At 54.8% G+C, this 22,868-nt stretch overlaps 1 protein-coding gene across 1 annotated transcript in view; it reads right to left on the reverse strand.

Moving 5' to 3' along the window:
* LOC144506593 (Krueppel-like factor 6) overlaps positions 1-22,290 on the reverse strand; it is a 40,025-nt gene extending 17,735 nt beyond the window's left edge. Inside the window, exons 1-2 of the mRNA XM_078232932.1 lie at positions 21,848-22,290; positions 18,709-19,288 (exon numbers count right to left, since the gene is read on the reverse strand). Coding sequence (XP_078089058.1) covers positions 18,709-19,288; positions 21,848-21,949 — 682 coding nt within the window. The 5' untranslated portion in view covers positions 21,950-22,290. The remainder of the gene's footprint in view (positions 1-18,708; positions 19,289-21,847) is intronic.
* Positions 22,291-22,868: the final 578 nt, after the last annotated feature.

The raw sequence follows: 22,868 nt of genomic DNA on the forward strand, positions 1-22,868 counted from the left end.
GTGAGCGTGAGAGGGAGATAGAGAGTGACTGCGCGAGAGAGAGATCGAAAGTGAGAGCGCGAGAGAGAGATAGAGAGTGAGAGCGCGAGAGAGAGATAGAGAGTGAGAGCGCGAGAGGGAGATAGAGAGTGTGAGAGTGAGGGGGAGAGACAGAGAGTGAGAGCGTGTGAGCGCGAGAGGGAGATGGAGAGTGAGAGCGTGAGGGAGAGATAGAGAGTGAGAGCGTGACAGAGAGATAGAGAGTGAGAGCGTGAGAGGGAGGTAGAGAGTGAGAGCGTGAGAGGGAGGTAGAGAGTGAGAGCGTGAGAGGGAGATAGAGCGTGAGAGGGTGATAGAGAGTGAGAGCGTGAGAGGGGGATAGAGAGCGAGAGCATGAGAGGGAGAGATAGAGAGTGAGAGCGTGAGAGGGAGATAGAGAGTGTGAGCGTGAGGGAGAGATAGAGAGTGAGAGCGTGAGAGGGATATAGAGAGTGAGAGCGTGAGAGGGAGACAGAGAGTGAGAGCGTGAGGGAGGGATACAGAGTGAGAGTGCGAGAGGGAGATAGAGAGTGTGGGCGTGAGAGGGACATAGTGAGTGAGAGCGCGAGAGGGAAATAGAGAGTGAGAGCGTGAGGGAGAGATACAGAGTGGGTGGGCGAGAGGGAGATAGAGAGTGAGAGCACGAGAGAGAGGGAGAGATAGAGAGTGAGAGCGTGAGAGGGAGATAGAGAGTGAGAGTGCGAGAGAGAGAGAGAGAGTGAGAGCACGAGAGGGAGATAGAGAGTGAGACTGCGACAGAGAGAGAGTGAGAGTGCGAGGGAGAGATAAAGAGTGAGAGCGCGAGAGGGAGGTAGAGAGTCAGAGCGCGAGAGGGAGATAGAGAACGAGAGCGTGAGGGAGAAATAGAGAGTGAGAGTGCGAGAGAGGGATAAGGAGTGAGAGTGCGAGAGAGAGATAGAGAGGGAGATTGCGAGAGCGAGATAAAAAGTGACAGCGCGAGAGAGAGATAGAGAGTGAGAGCGTGAGAGGGAGATAGAGAGTGAGAGCGTGAGGGAGAGATAGAGAGTGAGAGCGTGAGGGAGAGATAGAGAGTGAGAGTGCGAGAGAGATATAGAGAGTGAGAGCGCGAGAGAGAGATAGAGAGCGAGACCGCGTGAGGGAGGGATAGACAGTGAGAGCGTGAGAGAGAGATAGAGAGTGGGAGCATGAGAGGGAGATAGAGAGTGAGAGTGCGAGAAAGAGAGAGAGATAGAGAGGGAGAGCGCGAGAGAGAGAGATAGAGAGTGGGAGCATGAGAGGGAGATAGAGAGTGAGAGCGCGAGAGGGAGATAGAGAGTGAGAGCGTGAGAGGGAGATAGAGAGTGAGAGTGCGAAAGGGAGAGATAGAGAGTGAGAGCGTGAGGGAGAGATAGAGGGTGAGAGCGTGAGAGGGAGATAGAGAGTGAGAGCGTGAGGGAAAGGTAGAGAGTGAGAGCCTGAGAGGGAGATAGAGAGAGAGAGTGCGAGAGAGAGAGATAGAGAGTGAGAGCGTGAGAGGGAGATAGAGAGTGGGAGCATGAGAGGGAGATAGAGAGTGAGAGTGCGAGAAAGAGAGAGAGGTAGAGAGGGAGAGCGCGAGAGAGAGAGATAGAGAGTGAGAGCATGAGAGGGAGATAGAGAGTGAGAGCGCGAGAGGGAGATAGAGAGTGAGAGCGTGAGAGGGAGATAGAGAGTGAGAGTGCGAAAGGGAGAGATAGAGAGTGAGAGCGTGAGGGAGAGATAGAGGGTGAGAGCGTGAGAGGGAGATAGAGAGTGAGAGCGTGAGGGAAAGGTAGAGAGTGAGAGCCTGAGAGGGAGATAGAGAGAGAGAGTGCGAGAGAGAGAGATAGAGAGTGAGAGCGTGAGAGGGAGATAGAGAGTGAGAGCGTGAGGGGGAGATAGAGATTGAGGGCGCGAGAGAGAGAGATAGAGAGTGAGAGCGCGAGAGCGAGATGGAGAGTGAGAGCGTGGTAGGGAGAGATAGAGAGTGAGAGCGTGAGAGGGAGATAGAGAGTGAGAGCGCGAGAGAGAGATTTAGAGTGAGAGCGCGAGAGAGAGATAGAGAGTGAAAGCGTGAGATGGAGAGAGTGAGAGCGCGAGAGAGAGAGAGTGAGAGCGCGAGAGAGAGATAGAGAGTGAGAGGGAGATAGGGAGTGAGAGCGTGAGGGAGAGATAGAGAGTGGGAGCGTGAGAGAGAGATAAGAGAGTGAGAGCGTGAGAGGGAGATAGAGAGTGGGAGCGTGACAGGGAGATAGAGAGTGAGTGCGTGAGAGGGAGATAAAGAGTGAGAGCGTGAGAGGGAGATAGAGAGTGAGAGCGTCAGAGGGAGATAGAGAGTCAGACTGCGACAGAGAGAGAGAGAGTGAGAGTGCGAGGGAGAGATAAAGCGTGAGAGCGCGAGAGGGAGCTAGAGAGTGAGAGCGCGAGAGAGAGAGTGATAGACAGTGAGAGCGTGAGAGGGAGATAGAGAGTGAGAGCGTGAGAGGGGGATAGAGAGCGAGAGCATGAGAGGGAGAGACAGAGAGTGAGAGCGCGAGAGGGAGATAGAGAGTGTGAGCGTGAGGGAGAGATAGAGAGTGAGAGCGTGAGAGGGATATAGAGGGTGAGAGCGTGAGAGGGAGATAGAGAGTGAGAGCGTGAGGGAGGGATACAGAGTGAGAGTGCGAGAGGGAGATAGAGAGTGTGAGCGTGAGAGGGAGATAGAGAGTGAGAGCGTGAGAGGGAAATAGAGAGTGAGAGCGTGAGGGAGAGATACAGAGTGAGAGGGCGAGGGGGAGATAGAGAGCGAGAGCGCGAGAGAGAGAGAGAGGGAGAGATAGAGAGTGAGAGCGTGAGAGGGAGATAGAGAGTGCGAGTGCGAGAGAGAGATAGAGAGTGAGAGCGCGAGAGGGAGATAGAGAGTGAGACTGCGACAGAGAGAGAGAGAGAGAGTGAGAGTGCGAGGGAGAGATAAAGAGTGAGAGCGCGAGAGGGAGGTAGAGAGTCAGAGCGCGAGAGGGAGATAGAGAACGAGAGCGTGAGGGAGAAATAGAGAGTGAGAGTGCGAGAGAGGGATAAAGAGTGAGAGTGCGAGAGAGAGATAGAGAGGGAGATTGCGAGAGCGAGATAAAAAGTGACAGCGCGAGAGAGAGATAGAGAGTGAGAGCGAGGGAGAGATAGAGTGTGAGAGTGCGGGAGAGAGATAGAGAGTGAGAGCGTGAGAGGGAGATAGAGAGTGAGAGCATGAGAGAGAGATAGTGAGTGAGAGGGAGATAGAGAGTTAGAGCGTGAGAGAGACATAGAGAGTGAGAGGGAGATAGGGAGTGAGAGCGTGAGGGAGAGATAGAGAGTGGGAGCGTGAGAGAGAGATAGAGAGTGAGTGTGCGAGAGAGAGATAAGAGAGTGAGAGCGTGAGAGGGAGATAGAGAGTGGGAGCGTGACAGGGAGATAGAGAGTGAGAGGGAGATATAGAGAGTGAGACCGTGAGGGAGAGATAGAGAGTGAGAGCGTGAGAGGGAGATAGAGAGCGAGAGCGTGAGAGGGAGATAGAGAGTGAGAGCGTGAGAGGGAGATAGAGAGTGAGAGCGTGAGAGGGAGATAGAGAGCGAGAGCGTGAGAGGGAGAGATAGAGAGTGAGAGCATGAGGGAGAGATAGAGAGTGAGAGCGCGAGAGGGAGATAGAGAGTGTGAGCGTGAGGGAGAGATAGAGAGTGAGAGCGTGAGAGGGAGATAGAGAGTGAGAGCGTGAGAGAGAGATAGAGAGTGTGAGCGTGAGAGGGAGATAGAGAGTGAGAGCGTGAGAGAGAGATAGAGAGTGTGAGCGTGAGAGGGAGATAGAGAGTGACTGCGCGAGAGAGAGATCGAAAGTGAGAGCGCGAGAGAGAGATAGAGAGTGAGAGCGCGAGAGAGAGATAGAGAGTGAGAGCGCGAGAGGGAGATAGAGAGTGTGAGAGTGAGGGGGAGAGACAGAGAGTGAGAGCGTGTGAGCGCGAGAGGGAGATGGAGAGTGAGAGCGTGAGGGAGAGATAGAGAGTGAGAGCGTGACAGAGAGATAGAGAGTGAGAGCGTGAGAGGGAGGTAGAGAGTGAGAGCGTGAGAGGGAGGTAGAGAGTGAGAGCGTGAGAGGGAGATAGAGCGTGAGAGGGTGATAGAGAGTGAGAGCGTGAGAGGGGGATAGAGAGCGAGAGCATGAGAGGGAGAGATAGAGAGTGAGAGCGTGAGAGGGAGATAGAGAGTGTGAGCGTGAGGGAGAGATAGAGAGTGAGAGCGTGAGAGGGATATAGAGAGTGAGAGCGTGAGAGGGAGACAGAGAGTGAGAGCGTGAGGGAGGGATACAGAGTGAGAGTGCGAGAGGGAGATAGAGAGTGTGGGCGTGAGAGGGACATAGTGAGTGAGAGCGTGAGGGAGAGATACAGAGTGGGTGGGCGAGAGGGAGATAGAGAGTGAGAGCACGAGAGAGAGAGAGGGAGAGATAGAGAGTGAGAGCGTGAGAGGGAGATAGAGAGTGAGAGTGCGAGAGAGAGAGAGAGAGTGAGAGCACGAGAGGGAGATAGAGAGTGAGACTGCGACAGAGAGAGAGTGAGAGTGCGAGGGAGAGATAAAGAGTGAGAGCGCGAGAGGGAGGTAGAGAGTCAGAGCGCGAGAGGGAGATAGAGAACGAGAGCGTGAGGGAGAAATAGAGAGTGAGAGTGCGAGAGAGGGATAAGGAGTGAGAGTGCGAGAGAGAGATAGAGAGGGAGATTGCGAGAGCGAGATAAAAAGTGACAGCGCGAGAGAGAGATAGAGAGTGAGAGCGTGAGAGGGAGATAGAGAGTGAGAGCGTGAGGGAGAGATAGAGAGTGAGAGCGTGAGGGAGAGATAGAGAGTGAGAGTGCGAGAGAGATATAGAGAGTGAGAGTGTGAGAGAGAGATAAAGAGTGACAGCGCGAGAGGGAGATAGAGAGTGAGAGCGTGAGAGGGAGATAGAGAGTGAGAGCGTGAGGGAGAGATAGAGAGTGAGAGCGTGAGGGACAGATAGAGAGTGAGAGCGTGTGGGAGAGATAGAGAGTGAGAGCGTGAGAGGGAGATAGAGAGTGAGAGCGTGAGAGGGAGATAGAGAGTGAGAGTGTGAGAGAGAGATAGAGAGTGACTGCGCGAGAGAGAGATCGAGAGTGAGAGTGCGAGGGAGAGATAAAGAGTGAGAGCGCGAGAGGGAGGTAGAGAGTCAGAGCGCGAGAGGGAGGTAGAGAACGAGAGCGTGAGGGAGAAATAGAGAGTGAGAGTGCGAGAGAGGGATAAGGAGTGAAAGTGCGAGAGAGAGATAGAGAGGGGGATTGCGAGAGAGGGATAAAGAGTGAGAGTGTGAGAGAGAGATAAAGAGTGACAGCGCGAGAGGGAGATAGAGAGTGAGAGCATGAGAGGGAGGTAGAGAGTGAGAGCGTGAGGGAGAGATAGAGAGTGAGAGCGTGAGGGAGAGATAGAGAGTGAGAGCGTGAGGGAGAGATAGAGAGTGAGAGCGTGAGGGACAGATAGAGAGTGAGAGCGTGAGGGAGAGATAGAGAGTGAGAGCGTGAGGGAGAGATAGAGAGTGAGAGCGTGAGAGGGAGATAGAGAGTGAGAGCGTGAGAGAGAGATAGAGAGTGTGAGCGTGAGAGGGAGATAGAGAGTGACTGCGCGAGAGAGAGATCGAGAGTGAGAGCGCGAGAGAGAGATAGAGAGTGAGAGCGCGAGAGAGAGATAGAGAGTGAGAGCGCGAGAGGGAGATAGAGAGTGTGAGAGTGAGGGGGAGAGACAGAGAGTGAGAGCGTGTGAGCGCGAGAGGGAGATGGAGAGTGAGAGCGTGAGGGAGAGATAGCGAGTGAGAGCGTGACAGAGAGATAGAGAGTGAGAGCGTGAGAGGGAGGTAGAGAGTGAGAGCGTGAGAGGGAGGTAGAGAGTGAGAGCGTGAGAGGGAGATAGAGCGTGAGAGGGTGATAGAGAGTGAGAGCGTGAGAGGGGGATAGAGAGCGAGAGCATGAGAGGGAGAGATAGAGAGTGAGAGCGTGAGAGGGAGATAGAGAGTGTGAGCGTGAGGGAGAGATAGAGAGTGAGAGCGTGAGAGGGAGATAGAGAGTGTGAGCGTGAGGGAGAGATAGAGAGTGAGAGGGATATAGAGAGTGAGAGCGTGAGAGGGAGATAGAGAGTGAGAGCGTGAGGGAGGGATACAGAGTGAGAGTGCGAGAGGGAGATAGAGAGTGTGGGCGTGAGAGGGACATAGTGAGTGAGAGCGCGAGAGGGAAATAGAGAGTGAGAGCGTGAGGGAGAGATACAGAGTGGGTGGGCGAGAGGGAGATAGAGAGTGAGAGCACGAGAGAGAGAGAGAGGGAGAGATAGAGAGTGAGAGCGTGAGAGGGAGATAGAGAGTGAGAGTGCGAGAGAGAGATAGAGAGTGAGAGCGCGAGAGGGAGATAGAGAGTGAGACTGCGACAGAGAGAGAGAGAGAGTGAGAGTGCGAGGGAGAGATAAAGAGTGAGAGCGCGAGAGGGAGGTAGAGAGTCAGAGCGCGAGAGGGAGATAGAGAACGAGAGCGTGAGGGAGAAATAGAGAGTGAGAGTGCGAGAGAGGGATAAGGAGTGAGAGTGCGAGAGAGAGATAGAGAGAGAGATTGCGAGAGCGAGATAAAAAGTGACAGCGCGAGAGAGAGATAGAGAGTGAGAGCGTGAGAGGGAGAGATAGAGAGTGAGAGTGAGGGGGAGATAGAGTGTGAGAGTGCGGGAGAGAGATAGAGAGTGAGAGCGTGAGAGGGAGATAGAGAGTGAGAGCATGAGAGACAGATAGTGAGTGAGAGGGAGATAGAGAGTGAGAGCGTGAGAGAGACATAGAGAGTGAGAGGGAGATAGGGAGTGAGAGCGTGAGGGAGAGATAGAGAGTGGGAGCGTGAGAGAGAGATAGAGAGTGAGAGTGCGAGAGAGAGATAAGAGAGTGAGAGCGTGAGAGGGAGATAGAGAGTGGGAGCGTGACAGGGAGATAGAGAGTGAGAGGGAGAGATAGAGAGTGAGACCGTGAGGGAGAGATAGAGAGTGAGAGCGCGAGAGGGAGATAGAGAGTGAGAGCGTGAGAGGGAGATAGAGAGTGAGAGCGTGAGAGGGAGAAAGAGAGTGAGAGCGCGAGAGGGAGATAGAGAGCGAGAGCGTGAGAGGGAGAGATAGAGAGTGAGAGCGTGAGGGAGAGATAGAGAGTGAGAGCGCGAGAGGGAGATAGAGAGTGTGAGCGTGAGGGAGAGATAGAGAGTGAGAGCGTGAGAGGGAGATAGAGAGTGAGAGCGTGAGAGAGAGATAGAGAGTGTGAGCGTGAGAGGGAGATAGTGAGAGCGTGAGGGAGAGATAGAGTGAGAGTGCGAGAGAGGGATAAAGAGTGAGAGTGTGAGAGAGAGATAAAGAGTGACAGCGCGAGAGGGAGATAGAGAGTGAGAGCGTGAGAGGGAGATAGAGAGTGAGAGCGTGAGGGAGAGATAGAGAGTGAGAGCGTGAGGGACAGATAGAGAGTGAGAGCATGTGGGAGAGATAGAGAGTGAGAGCGTGAGAGGGAGATAGAGAGTGAGAGCGTGAGAGGGAGATAGAGGGTGAGAGTGTGAGAGAGAGATAGAGTGACTGCGCGAGAGAGAGATCGAGAGTGAGAGCGCGAGAGAGAGATAGAGCGCGAGAGAGAGATAGAGTGAGAGCGCGAGAGGGAGATAGAGAGTGTGAGAGTGAGGGGGAGAGACAGAGAGTGAGAGCGTGTGAGTGCGAGAGGGAGATGGAGAGTGAGAGCGTGAGGGAGAGATAGAGAGTGAGAGCGTGAGAGAGAGATAGAGAGTGAGAGCGTGAGAGGGAGGTAGAGAGTGAGAGCGTGAGAGTGAGGTAGAGAGTGAGAGCGTGAGGGAGAGATATAGAGTGAGTGCTTGAGAGGGAGATAGAGAGTGAGAGCGTGAGAGAGAGATAGAGAGTGGAAGCGCAAGAGGGAGATAGAGAGTGAGAGCGTGAGAGGGAGATAGAGAGTGAGAGCGTGAGAGGGTGATAGAGAGTGAGAGCGTGAGAGGGAGATAGAGAGTGAGAGCGCGAGGGAGAGATAGAGAGTGAGAGCGCAAGGGAGATAGAGAGTGAGAGCGTGAGAGGGAGATAGAGAGTGAGAGCGCGAGAGGGTGGGATTGAGAGTGGGAGCGTGAGTGTGAGATAGAGAGTGAGAGCGTGAGAGGGAGATAGAGAGTGAGAGTGCGAGAGAGAGATAAAGAGTGAGAGCGTGAGGGAGAGATAGAGAGTGAGAGCGTGAGGGAGAGATAGAGAGTGAGAGAGCGAGAGAGAGATAAAGAGTGAGAGCGCAAGAGGGAGATAGAGAGTGAGTGCGTTAGAGAGAGATAGATAGTGAGGGCATGAGAGGGAGAAAGAGAGTGTGAGCGTGAGAGAGAGATAGAGAGTGAGTGCGTTATACAGAGATAGAGATTGAGAGCGCGAGAGGGAGATAGAGAGTGGGAGCGTGAGAGATAGAACATAGAACATAGAGCAGTACAGCACAGAACAGGCCCGTCGGCCCACGATGTTGTGCCGAGCTTTATCTGAAACCAAGATCAAGCTATCCCACTCCCTATCATCCTGGTGTGCTCCATGTGCCTATCCAATAACCGCTTAAATGTTCCTAAAGTGTCTGACTCCACTATCACTGCAGGCAGTCCATTCCACACCCCAACCACTCTCTGCGTAAAGAACCTACCTCTGATATCCTTCCTATATCTCCCACCACGAACCCTATAGTTATGCCCCCTTGTAATAGCTCCATCCACCCGAGGAAATAGTCTTTGAACGTTCACTCTATCTATCCCCTTCATCATTTTATAAACCTCTATTAAGTCTCCCCTCAGCCTCCTCCGCTCCAGAGAGAACAGCCCTAGCTCCCTCAACCTTTCCTCATAAGACCTACCCTCCAAACCAGGCAGCATCCTGGTAAATCTCCTCTGCACTCTTTCCAGCGCTTCCACATCCTTCTTATAGTGAGGTGACCAGAACTGCACACAATATTCCAAATGTGGTCTCACCAAGGTCCTGTACAGTTGCAGCATAACCCCACGGCTCTTAGACTCCAACCCCCTGTTAATAGAAGCTAACACACTGTAGGCCTTCTTCACAGCTCTATCCACTTGAGTGGCAACCTTTAGAGATCTGTGGATATGGACCCCAAGATCTCTCTGTTCCTCCAGGGAGAATAGAGAATGAGAGGGAGATAGAGCGTGAGCGGCGCACACGGGAGAGACAGAGACGGAGCGGTGCACGCGGAAGAGACAGAGACGGAGCGGCGCGCGCAGGAGACACAGAGACGGAGCGGCAAACACGGGAGAGACAGAGACGGAGCGGTGCACGCGGAAGAGACAGAGACGGAGCGGCGCGCGCAGGAGACACAGAGACGGAGCGGCAAACACGGGAGAGACAGAGACGGAGCGGTGCACGCGGAAGAGACGGCGACGGAGCGGTGCACGTGGGAGTGACGGAGACAGAGCAGCGCGCGCGGGAGAGAGAGAGGGAGAGGCGCGCACGGGAGGAACAGAAACGGAGCGGCGCGCGCGGGAGAGAGAGAGACGGAGCGGTGCACGCAGGAGAGCGAGAGACAGAGAGACGGAGTGGCGCGCGCGGGAGAGAGACGGAGACTGAGCCGCACGCGCGGGAGAGTGAGAGACGGAGCGGTGCGCGTGGGAGAGAGAGGAGACGGAGCGGTGCGCGTGGGAGAGAGAGGAGACGGAGCGGTGCACGCGGGAGAGAGAGGCGACAGAGCGGTGCAGGCGAGAGAGCTTGACGGGGCACGCGCAGGAGAGAGCAACGGGGAAGGCGCAAGAGAGCAAAGGGGTGCGTGCACTCGAGAGCGGCGGGTCACGCGCACAAGGGAGCGGCAGGGCATGCGCGCGTGAGAGCGACGGGACACGGGCACACGAGAGCATGGCGGGGCCGCACGGGTGAGAGCGACGGGATGCGCGCGCGTGAGTGAGGGGCAGGGCGCGGGCGAGAGAGAGCGACGGGGCGCGGGCGAGAGAGAGCGACGGGGCGCGGGCGAGAGAGAGCGACGGGGCGCGGGCGAGAGAGAGCGACGGGGCGCGGGCGAGAGAGAGCGACGGGGCGCGGGCGAGAGAGAGCGACGGGGCGCGGGCGAGAGAGAGCGACGGGGCGCGGGCGAGAGAGAGCGACGGGGCGCGGGCGAGAGAGAGCGACGGGGCGCGCGCGAGAGAGAGCGACGGGGCGCGCGCGAGAGAGAGCGACGGGGCGCGCGCGAGAGAGAGCGACGGGGCGCGCGCGAGAGAGAGCGACGGGGCGCGCGCGAGAGAGAGCGACGGGGCGCGCGCGAGAGAGAGCGACGGGGCGCGCGCGAGAGAGAGCGACGGGGCGCGCGCGAGAGAGAGCGACGGGGCGCGCGCGAGAGAGAGCGACGGGGCGCGCGCGAGAGAGAGCGACGGGGCGCGCGCGAGAGAGAGCGACGGGGCGCGCGCGAGAGAGAGCGACGGGGCGCGCGCGAGAGAGAGCGACGGGGCGCGCGCGAGAGAGAGCGACGGGGCGCGCGCGAGAGAGAGCGACGGGGCGCGCGCGAGAGAGAGCGACGGGGCGCGCGCACGACAGCGAGCGACGGGGCGCGCGCACGACAGCGAGCGACGGGGCGCGCGCGAGAGAGAGCGACGGGGCGCGCGCGAGAGAGAGCGACGGGGCGCGCGCGAGAGAGAGCGACGGGGCGCGCGCGAGAGAGAGCGACGGGGCGCGCGCGAGAGAGAGCGACGGGGCGCGCGCGAGAGAGAGCGACGGGGCGCGCGCGAGAGAGAGCGACGGGGCGCGCGCGAGAGAGAGCGACGGGGCGCGCGCGAGAGAGAGCGACGGGGCGCGCGCGAGAGAGAGCGACGGGGCGCGCGCGAGAGAGAGCGACGGGGCGCGCGCGAGAGAGAGCGACGGGGCGCGCGCGAGAGAGAGCGACGGGGCGCGCGCGAGAGAGAGCGACGGGGCGCGCGCGAGAGAGAGCGACGGGGCGCGCTAGAGAGAGAGCGACGGGGCGCGCGCGAGAGAGCGCGACGGGGCGCGCGCGAGAGAGAGCGACGGGGCGCGCGCGAGAGAGAGCGACGGGGCGCGCGCGAGAGAGAGCGACGGGGCGCGCGCGAGAGAGAGCGACGGGGCGCGCGCGAGAGAGAGCGACGGGGCGCGCGCGAGAGAGAGCGACGGGGCGCGCGCGAGAGAGAGCGACGGGGCGCGCGCGAGAGAGAGCGACGGGGCGCGCGCGACAGAGAGCGACGGGGCGCGCGCGACAGAGAGCGACGGGGCGCGCGCGACAGAGAGCGACGGGGCGCGCGCGACAGAGAGCGACGGGGCGCGTGCGGGAGAGAGCAACGGAGCGCGCACGAGAGCGAGAGCGATGGGAAGCGCGAGAGTGAGAGCGACGGGGCATGCGAGAGAGCGACGGGGCGCGCGCGAGAGAGCGCGACGGGGCATGCGAGAGAGCGACGGGGCGCGCGCGAGAGAGCGCGACGGGGCATGCGAGAGAGCGACGGGGCGCGTGTGAGAGAGAGCAACGGAGCACGCGCGCGGGAGGGATGGAGAACGCGCGCGAGAGAGACGGACTGCATGCGTGAGAGAGATGGAGCATGAGGAAGACTGAGCACGCACGCGCACGAGAGAGGAAGATGTAGGGCGCGCCGGAGAAAGGAAGGCGTAGCGCGCCGGGGAGAGGGAGGCAAAGCGCGCACGGGAGAGGGGGGGCATGGCCGGCGCGGGAGGGCCAGGGCGGGCGCGAGGGGGGCAGGGCGGGCGCGAGGGGGGCAGGGCGGGCGCGAGGGGGGCAGGGCGGGCGCCAGATGGGCGGACCGTGCGCCAGATGGGCGGAGCGCGCGCCAGTGGGGCGGAACGCGCGCCAGTGGGGCGGAGCGCGCGCCAGAGGGGCGGAGTGCGCGCCAGAGGGGCGGAGCGCGCGCCAGAGGGGCGGAGCGCGCGCCAGAGGGGCGGAGCGCGCGCCAGAGGGGCAGAGCGCGCGCCAGGGGGGCAGAGCGCGCGCCAGGGGGGCAGAGCGCGCGCCAGAGGGGCAGAGCGCGCGCCAGAGGGGCAGAGCGCGCGAGAGAGAGAGAGCGCGAGAGAGAGAGAGCGCGAGAGAGAGAGAGTGCGAGAGAGAGAGAGTGCGAGAGAGAGAGAGTGCGAGAGAGAGAGCGCGAGAGAGAGAGAGAGAGCGCGAGAGAGAGAGAGCGCGAGAGAGAGAGTGCGCGAGAGAGCGCGAGAGAGAGAGCGCGAGAGAGAGAGAGCGCGAGAGAGAGAGCACGCGCGAGAGAGAGAGCACGCGCGAGAGAGAGAGCACGCGCGAGAGAGAGAGCACGCGCGAGAGAGAGAGCACGCGCGAGAGAGAGAGCACGCGCGAGAGAGAGAGCACGCGCGAGAGAGAGAGCACGCGCGAGAGAGAGAGCACGAGAGAGCGCGAGAGAGAGAGAGCGCGAGAGAGAGAGAGCGCGAGAGAGAGAGCGCGAGAGAGAGAGCGCGAGAGAGAGAGCGCGAGAGAGAGAGAGCGCGAGAGAGAGAGAGAGAGCGCGCGAGAGAGAGAGAGAGAGCGCGCGAGAGAGAGAGAGAGAGCGCGCGAGAGAGAGAGAGAGCGCGCGAGAGAGAGAGAGCGCGAGAGAGAGAGAGCGCGAGAGAGAGAGAGCGCGAGAGAGAGAGAGCGCGAGAGAGAGAGAGCGCGAGAGAGAGAGCGCGAGAGAGAGAGAGCGCGAGAGAGAGAGAGCGCGAGAGAGAGAGAGCGCGAGAGAGAGAGAGCGCGAGAGAGAGAGAGCGCGAGAGAGAGAGAGCGCGAGAGAGAGAGAGCGCGAGAGAGAGAGGGCGCGAGAGAGAGAGGGCGCGAGAGAGAGAGCGCGAGAGAGAGAGAGCGCGAGAGAGAGAGAGCGCGCGAGAGAGAGAGAGAGCGCGCGAGAGAGAGAGAGCGCGAGAGAGAGAGAGCGCGAGAGAGAGAGAGTGCGAGAGAGAGAGAGCGCGAGAGAGAGAGCGCGAGAGAGAGAGAGCGCGAGAGAGAGAGAGCGCGAGAGAGAGAGAGCGCGAGAGAGAGAGAGCGCGAGAGAGAGAGAGCGCGAGAGAGAGAGATCGCGAGAGAGAGAGGGCGCGAGAGAGAGAGAGCGCGAGAGAGAGAGCGCGAGAGAGAGAGAGCGCGAGAGAGAGAGAGCGCGAGAGAGAGAGAACGCGAGAGAGAGAGAACGCGAGAGAGAGAGAGCGCGAGAGAGAGAGAGCGCGAGAGAGAGAGAGCGCGAGAGAGAGAGAGCGCGAGAGAGAGAGAGCGCGAGAGAGAGAGAGCGCGAGAGAGAGAGAGCGCGAGAGAGAGAGAGCGCGAGAGAGAGAGACCGCGAGAGAGAGAGACCGCGAGAGAGAGAGACCGCGAGAGAGAGAGACCGCGAGAGAGAGAGACCGAGAGAGCGCGAGAGAGAGAGAGAGCGCGAGAGAGAGAGAGCACGAGAGAGAGAGAGCGCGAGAGAGAGAGCGCGAGAGAGAGAGCGCGAGAGAGAGAGAGAGCGCGTGAGAGAGAGCGCGTGAGAGAGAGAGCGCGTGAGAGAGAGAGCGCGTGAGAGAGAGAGCGCGTGAGAGAGAGCGCGGGAGAGAGAGAGAGAGCGCGGGAGAGAGAGAGAGAGCACAGGAGAGAGAGTGAGAGCGCAGAGAGAGAGAGAGAGAGCGCGGGAGAGAGAGAGAGAGAGCGCGCGGGAGAGAGAGAGAGAGCGCGCGGGAGAGAGAGAGAGCGCGCGGGAGAGAGAGAGCGCGCGAGAGAGAGAGAGCGCGCGAGAGAGAGCGCGAGAGTGAGAGAGCACGCGCGAGAGAGAGCACGCGAGAGAGAGAGCACGCGAGAGAGAGAGCACGCGAGAGTGAGAGAGCGCGAGAGTGAGAGAGCGCAAGAGTGAGAGAGCGCGAGAGTGAGAGAGCGCGAGAGTGAGAGAATGCGAGAGTGAGAGAGCGTGAGAGTGAGAGAGTGCGAGAGTGAGAGAACGCGAGAGTGAGAGAGCGCGAGAGTGAGAGAGCGCAAGAGTGAGAGAGCGCGAGAGTGAGAGAGCGCGAGAGTGAGAGAGCGCGAGAGTGAGAGAATGCGAGAGTGAGAGAGCGCGAGAGTGAGAGAGCGCGATCGCAAGAGCGAGCGCAAGAGCGCGAGAGCGAGAGAGCGCGAGTGCGAGAGAGCGCGAGTGCGAGAGAGCGGGAAAGCACGAGAGCGCGATAGCGAGTGAGCGCGAGAGTGAGAAAGCGCGCGAGAGTGAGAGAGCGCGCGAGAGTGAGAGAGCGCGCGAGAGTGAGAGAGCGCGCGAGAGTGAGAGAGCGCGCGAGAGTGAGAGAGCGCGCGAGAGTGAGAGAGCGCGCGAGAGTGAGAGAGCGCGCGAGAGTGAGAGAGCGCGCGAGAGTGAGAGAGCGCGCGAGAGTGAGAGAGCGCGCGAGAGTGAGAGAGCGCGCGAGTGAGAGAGCGCGCGAGAGTGAGAGAGCGCGCGAGAGTGAGAGAGCGCGCGAGAGTGAGAGAGCGCGCGAGAGTGAGAGAGCGCGCGAGAGTGAGAGAGCGCGCGAGAGTGAGAGAGCGCGCGAGAGTGAGAGAGCGCGCGAGAGTGAGAGAGCGCGCGAGAGTGAGAGAGCGCGCGAGAGTGAGAGAGCGCGCGGGAGTGAGAGAGCGCGCGGGAGTGAGAGAGCGCGCGAGAGTGAGAGAGCGCGCGAGAGTGAGAGAGCGCGCGAGAGTGAGAGAGCGCGCGTGAGTGAGAGAGCGCAAGAGTGAGAGAGCGCAAGAGTGAGAGAGCGCAAGAGTGAGAGAGCGCAAGAGTGAGAGAGCGCAAGAGTGAGAGAGCGCAAGAGTGAGAGAGCGCAAGAGTGAGAGAGCGCAAGAGTGAGAGAGCGCGAGCGAGAGAGAGGGACCGCGAAACGGAGGGCGTGTCCACAACGAGAGATGGGGGAGACAGAGCGAGAGACGGGGAGACAGAGCGAGAGACGGGGAGACAGAGCGAGAGACGGGGAGACAGAGCGAGAGACGGGGAGACAGAGCGAGAGACGGGGAGACAGAGCGAGAGACGGGGAGACAGAGCGAGAGACGGGGAGACAGAGCGAGAGACGGGGAGACAGAGCGAGAGACGGGGAGACAGAGCGAGAGACGGGGAGACAGAGCGAGAGACGGGGAGACAGAGCGAGAGACGGGGAGACAGAGCGAGAGACGGGGAGACAGAGCGAGAGAAGGAGAGAGCAAGAAGTGAAAGGTTTTTACTGATTCTGACCTTTGTCATGCAAATAATCTGCTTGAATACTCGTTTTTAAAATGATACTCAGTAATTCACAGAAACAACTGAGTGACACAATATTTCACCTTTTTCTTCAAGAGTGCCTGAACAAGGAACCACATTCCAATACTATTCATATTTAAGGCCTTATGCACACGCTATTCGCAGAATGTTAATGAGCACGCCCGGGTTATGATTGCTAGAACATAGAAAACCATTGGCAGCAACAAAACCACCGACAGCTCTGCTTTCTCAGAATGTTAAACAGGGGGCAGTTCTCCAACGGCACAATGTGACTGCAAGGGAGCCACACAGATGCAATCAGATGTTCTGTATTTTATTTAATAAGCTACGCAATAACATTGTTACAAAAGCTTGACAACTGCATTATGTATTAAGAATGAAAAATTAATTAAACCTATTTACAAGGAAAGGAATTATGTTCGGGGGCAGGGAGAGAGGGCAATCAGCCTCGAGCCATTGGGACTGCGTGCTGTAACGCTGTAATTGGCTTGGCATCGCAATCTTAAACAATCATCATCTCAAACTTCCTACCACCATGCTTCCTCAGAAACTGGATTGCAGCATTCAAGATCTGTCACAATATTTACAACTGCTCAGACTTTTTAGTCCACTTCTGGACAGAGACCACAAACTAGAACGCAGCTCTTTCACATATTTCGAAGCTTTGGACATTATCCATAGAATCCTACAGTGCAGGAGGCGGCCATTCGGCCCATCAAGTCTGCACCGACCACAATCCCACCCAGGCCCTATCCCCATAACCCCCGGCATTTGCCCTAGCTCGTCCCCTGACACCAAGAGGCAATTTAGCATGGCTAATCCACCTAAAAACTGTACATCTTTAGACTGTGGGAGGAAACCCACACAGACACGGGGAGAATGTGCAAACTCCACACAGACAGTGACCCAAGCCGGGAATCGAACCCGGGTCCCTCGTGCTGTGAGACAGCAGTGCTAACCACTGTGCCACCGTGCCACCCATTCAATATTATTGCATCCAACCATGTGGATGGTCTAAGTTTAGGATAACATTAACTTCAAAGGCTGAGCGCAAACTTTCAGGCAGTTGTATCTGCCTGATTCATTCTTATATTTATGATGTGAATAACATTTCATTTTTAAGTAAAGCCCTCATCCCTGTGCCTACTGGAATAATGGCCACTTGAGTGGATGGGTAGGCAAAATTTACAATTCATGCTCTTAAGTCAGCCTTAAAAATTCTGCCCATTCTGACACTGGATAAGGAGCAGAGTTTGAGAAAGGATGTAATGTACTTGACTAGGAGTATGAAACAAACCAAAACTGAACAGAGGCGAATTTGGATTTCTGCTTGCCAGGAGAGGGGATACGGTGGCACAATGGTTAGCACTGCTGCTTCACAGCACCAAGGACTCGGGTTCAATTCCAGCCTTGGGTCTGTGTGGAGTTTTCACGTTCTCTCCGTGTCTGCGTGGGTTTCCTCTGGGTGCACCGGTTTCCTCCCACAGTCCAAAGATGTGCAGGTCAGATGGATTGGCCATGCTAAATTGCCCCTTCGTGTCCAAAGACGTGCATGTTAGCGGGATTAGTCGGGTAAATTTCTGGGGTTAAGGGAATAGGTCCTGGGATGCTCTTTCAGAGAGTCAGTGCAGACTCGATGGGCTGAATGGCCTCCTTTTGCACTGTAGGAATTCAATGATTCCATGAGATCTTAAGAATGTGCATCACTAATCTGGATCATTTAGGAGAGCAGCAGAAACATGGTCTGCTTGTTCATGTACATGGGGGAAAACATTAAAGAAGCAATAGATTTCTCATGGCTGAAATTGACAACACAAATTGATTCAAGCTTTATTCACGCCACACACCTTATTCCCCAAAAATTGAATTCCTACCTAACTGAAAGGTAGACTTTTGCAGTCAATTTATTTATTTTTTAATGGGTCAGTTCTGTATCAGATGGATGGCAACTCTAGTCTACCTACTAATGACAGGGAGCTTCTGGGGATATGGATTGCCAAATCAGATCAGCAATATATTTGACAGTAAAGTGATTGCTTCATCAGCAAATTTTTAAAAAATTACACTCGGTTGATTTGCAACACATGCTGTCAGCAACGCTTAGAAAGTTGGCCTGAAAGTTGGGTCGAAGCTTAGCACTGACATGCTATTTGGCGGCGTGGCAAATATGTTTCAGATGCTTATCTGTATTCCCCTCCCCTTCTCCGATCCCATGCCGCCACGCTTTCTCATCCTGCAGGGAGGCAGGTGACCGACAGTTTTCTCTCAGCTCACAGTCTATGGTGTTCCATGACTGCGGCAAAGAATTTGGCAAGGCAATCTACGCTTTCATTGCATGCGGTGCTGTTGCCGCCAGCGAACGGTGCTTTGTAACACAAGTCTCAGATACAATGGGATCGCTGATTGTGAGCAGATCCGGGGAATATCAAATCGTTTGCCCTGTCGATGAATGGCTAGAAGGAGGTGTGGTCTCAGCCACCAACCAAGTGAGAGACTCTGCGACGGAAGAGTGCTCACACACACACACACACACACACACACAAACACACACACTGCACGACATTCTTCCTAGACAGAAGATTGCCAAGTCTGAATGTCAACGGAGGCTGGAATTCAGACGTGGGTCCTTTAGGTGACGGCCCAACGCTTCAACAATACGCCTACTGAACTATTTAAATGCACAGACAAAACAAGATTTAATCCACTTTAGGAAGCTGTACATATATTGCTCTGAATTGGGCAGCATCTAACGAGCTGAGATTTAACTTACTGTTTACAGCAAAACTGCCCAATGGATGCAATGAAATCCCTCAACACAAAATAATAATTTCTCCCTCTAACCAAAAAAGAAATTGCTACTCAGCTGAAGCACTCATTCACCTTGACATTGTAAAGCATTATTTTTTGAATCATAGAATAGCAGAATCGTACAGCACAGAAGGGGACTATTTGATGTGTTATCCCTCTGCTTTTTGAAAGAGGTAATTAATTAGTCTCAACCCCCTGCTCATTCCACATAATTCATACACAGGACATGCTATACAACATTGTGAACAGCTTGTGCATTAGGCCATACATATGAACAACATTTCAATGCAATCCACGACTTTCACGCATTAAATAAAAGGTGAAAAGGCAAATTTAAAATTAGAAAAGCTACATCAGTTGTTCATTCTTCTGCATCCTTAGGCACAGTGTTAGCACTGCTGCCTTACAGTGCCAGGGACCCGGGTTTGATTCCCAGCTTGGATCACTGATTGTGCGGAGTCTGCAGGTTCTCCCAGTGTCTGCGTGGGTTTCTTCCGGGTGATCCGGTTTCCTCCGTCCGAAAGACGTGCTGGTTAGGTGGGTTGGCCATGTTAAATTCGCCCTCAGTGTACCCAAATAGGTGCCGGAGTGTGGCGACTAGGGGATTTTCACAGTAACTTCATTGCAGTGTGAATGTAAACCTACTTGTGACACTAATAAATAAATAAATCACGCAATAGTCTACTAACCTGTGTGAGTGCGCTGATGTGCTTTTAGATGTGAACTTTTGGTGTAAACTTTCCTACATCCATTGAAATCACACCGATGAACCCTTCTCCTCCCATCAGGCGATCCTTCTCCGTTTACAAGACTAGACTTTTCCAATGGTTTTGTAGAATTCCCACCACGACTTTTAACTGGTGTGTTCAGCTCGGGAATGCTTGCTTGCAGGTTGCTCCACAGCTGCGGAGAAGACTCCTTGGTCAGCTCTGGAGACGATGGTGGAGTGGAAAGAACCGGAGAGTGTACATTTCCAGAGTTTGACAGGACAGTACTTAAGGGGTTTGAGGTATAATTTGCTGTAGGCGATAGCTCCTCTGAACTGTCCAGCGACTCGCTGCTCACATCGGAGCTCATGCTGTTGGTCTCCAGGGTCTGGCTTTCCTGGGTCTCGTCTTCCAGTAAGCCTGCATTCTTCTTGTCAGCCTCATCCTTGTCCCCACAGACCATAATGATTTTGCTCAAGAGGTCATCCTGTCCGTCAAATCTAAACTCAGACGCCGAGACATAGGGCTCACTTTGAAGGTACCGTTCCAACTCCAGGCAAGTCTGCATGGAAAAAATATATGAAGGTTACTAAAGGGGGTCAAGATTTCTTGAAGGACATTCCCCAGGTCCCTGCTCTCTCCAGTCAACAGATTCCCTTTGACTTTTCCAATTCCAGCTCTGCGTGTATATTCATTCTAACAACTTGTATTTGCATGGCACCTTCATTGTAATAACATGCCCAAGGTGTATGGAAGTATTGAAGATATAAAAGGCATTCTGAAAATTATATTATTTATTTAGATGATACATTAACAAATATATACATGTAATAACATCCATTGAAAAGCCAGGGAACCCATTTGACACCAATACACAATTTAAATTCCTTCACTTACTGAGGTTTCCAACTACCAATTTAAATTATTGCGCCAAAAGGGGAGGTCCTTTTTTTAAATAGTATCTAACTTGTCACTGAGGAGAATCCCCCCCGTTTTTTTCAACGTATGCGTGTCTTTAAAACAAAAGAGATTTTTTTTTCACTTGTTTTTTCCTGATACAATGCGAGTGGCTGAAATAAAGAGGCAGATCAGACATTCTTTTTCTTTATTTGAAAAAGTCTGAACCAGCTTCTTGATGCTTGGCATAACTGACAGCAGCAAGCCATATTTAGTAAGGCTGACTCACAGGCTGCGCTGGATTCAAAGTACGGGCCTGCTAGCTACCAGAGGACCGCAGCTTCCTGTATGTGTGGAAACATGACCTATCAGCTATTTTCAAAGAATTTGAACGGTGCACACAGTGCAAGGATTGAGTCTCGCCGACTTAATAGTCAACCCGAGAACTCTTGCACCTTCATTGTATGTCGACTAACATGTCAATTAGAGAGAGAAAAAAAATAAGGAAAGTGCTCCTTAACAGGATGCAGAAGAGGAAATGACTCTGGAATGCTCCAGGGAAGTCCCATAGTGCAGAGTGCAAAATATTTTTTTTCCCTCTTGCTCCCTTGGTATCTTTGGCCAACAACACTGAGGGAGTGCTGTGTGAGTCACTGTACTATGATTCCAGTCCAGAGGATACTTCCTATATGCTTCTACCATCTGCACAGGAGTTCCTCTCCTATTCAAAAAAATGCAATGCCAGGATGGTGTGAGCAACAATATCCTCTCTCCCCACCACCCCCCTCCCCCACAACTCGCCTTGACCACAACTTGCTTGGCTCAGCATTTAGCAACCATGCACACGAGTGAAAATGAATCAAAAAAGGAAGTTCTTGGGGGGGGGGGGGGGGGGAGATCGGCTAAACATAATGAATAAAGGGATGATTTGCATGTGTAATTCTGGCTTCCAGTAGCAAAACCATAGATGGGAGCTATCGCCAAACGTACTCTTAATTAATGAAGAGTTCAAATGATTTGATCATTCAACTGTTCACACAATATTCCCACTTTACAGTTTCCGTGGCTTAATTCAAATCACTAGTTTTTCCTCTTCGGTGTCCAGAACGAACTTTAAATTACTGGTTGCAGTTTGTAATCTAAGTGTGGACCTCCAATTGATTTGAACTGGCTTTATTTGGCCACTATGACCTCATTTAGGTTCTCATTTCACAATCCCCATATTGTACAGGGCACAAATTGACAATACATCTGCAGTTTATTGCAGTCGAATTGCTTTTTTAAAAAAACATTAAAAAGGCATCTCATGAATCTGTTGGTATTAATTATTTTGTTTTCCAGACAGCGCAATTCCACCCATTGAAGCATTGGAAAAAGTCATGTCCAACGCTCACTGCTCCTGCAAACCTTCCAGTAAACACATCAGCAACAGCACTGAACTGTGGGCTGTTGTAGTAAAAATGCCTCTCAAGGCTCAGCGAGGACGGATTTGGCTCTCCGCCCACTTCTAAATGCCAGAAGGAAACTACTTGGATCAATTTCAATCACATACTGAATGTTTCAGCTTCTTTTGAAGAGGGGGGGGCATGCAATTATACAACGCAGGAGCTTTAAACAAACCGTCTGCGTGCATTTCAACACTGTTCAAATCATTCCTGTTCCTCGGCAAATAACGATGAGTGTTTGAACTGGGGGTTATCTCTTGCTATTCTGATGGTAATTTGTGTTATCTTGGGAGAAACATTACAGCAAAGCTACTTCAACAACATTCCTTTCAATTAGGTTTGCGAGTGAGAATGAAGCCACCACCAAGTCTGGCAAGTCGACTGATTAGGATTTTATATACATAATCCAACCAATTGCTTTTTTTAAAAAAAAGCCGCACAACTCTTTTATGGGATGGAGCCAATACAGTTCTAAAGTTTTTTTTTAAACGCTTGGCAATTTGACAGTCACTGCAACTGGCAGATTTGAGTCAGAGGGACTTGGGGGTTTGTGCTCCTCTCAATGCAAGAAGAGTGCAGCCAAATTCCACAACCCTTCCCATTTCAACAGTACGTCTCGGATACATGCAATGAAACAACATGAGTGTCTAAAGTGAGAGAGAGGTTGGAAATCACTTCAATTCTCACCACAAATGTATGTGATGGTTGCAGTTCACACACAAAAGCCAAGTCCATCATTTGTTTCCCACCATCCCAACAAAAAAAACCATAATATTCACCTGCTGCCAGTATTCTTCAAGTGATGCCAGTCCTGAAAAGTAGCCAGTGTCGTGCACAATCTGAAGCTCTTGAAAAATGCTGCATCTGGGTAGAACATCCATACTGTCTTGCCTCTTGACTTGGAGCTTGTGTTGGTATGTCTTTCACAAAATGATTCAAATAAGCAGAGAAGGGGGGGGGGTGGTAAAAAAAAAGGTTTGCCTCTCCTCTCCTTCCTCCTCTGTCTGCTGTGCCAAGGTATCTCAGCAGAAAATACAACACACACAAGGTCAACACAGTCTTGCACCTCTAGAAAGGATAGGTATCCCGGCAGCAGCCCGTCACTCAAGCAGCCCTGTGGCAGAATGAGCAGGAAGAGATGAAGTGAGAGCCTCCCCTTCTCTCACACTCACTCATATAACATGTACACAGCGCAGCGCCGCTTCACTTCCCTATTGAGAGAGCCAGAGCCCAGCGGAGCAGAGACAGAGAGACACAGCCCCGCCCCCCCTTCCCCAATCACCCCTTGTCAATCATCCCGTCCGCCCCTCCCACCTCCAGGCCGGCCACGCCTCCTACCTCCCTCAACCTCCACGTGATCACCTCACGCCGCAAGCCCCGCCCCGGTCCCGCTCCGTCACAATGCCATTCGCCCTCCCCCCCCATGATGTCATGGGGGTCCAATCGGAAAGCGCGGCGCTCCCCTCCCCCTCCCCTCCCCCTCCTCCCGGCGAGAGCGCGGCCGGATGTCACGGCGCCTCTGATTGGCCCGCCGCGCCGCTGCCTCCCTCCACCTCCGCCTCCTCTCCCCGCGCCTGATTGGTGCTGAGTCGGGCAGGCTATTTTTAGCAGCGTATATAAGGCGAGAGTCGGCGCAGCGGCCGCGCTGTTGAGCTCAGTTGCGAGGCGCTGCAGAGTGGTAGCGCTGTAAGCTGCTGGACACACAAGGCAGGACATACTGCACAGTCAATTCTTTCCCCCTCCTGCCCAAAATCTTCTCCACTTTTTGAGAAGGGGGGTAAAAATAAGTCCGGCTGTCTT

This window comes from Mustelus asterias, chromosome 2 (genome assembly GCF_964213995.1).
Source record: "Mustelus asterias chromosome 2, sMusAst1.hap1.1, whole genome shotgun sequence".
Taxonomy (NCBI): domain Eukaryota; kingdom Metazoa; phylum Chordata; class Chondrichthyes; order Carcharhiniformes; family Triakidae; genus Mustelus; species Mustelus asterias.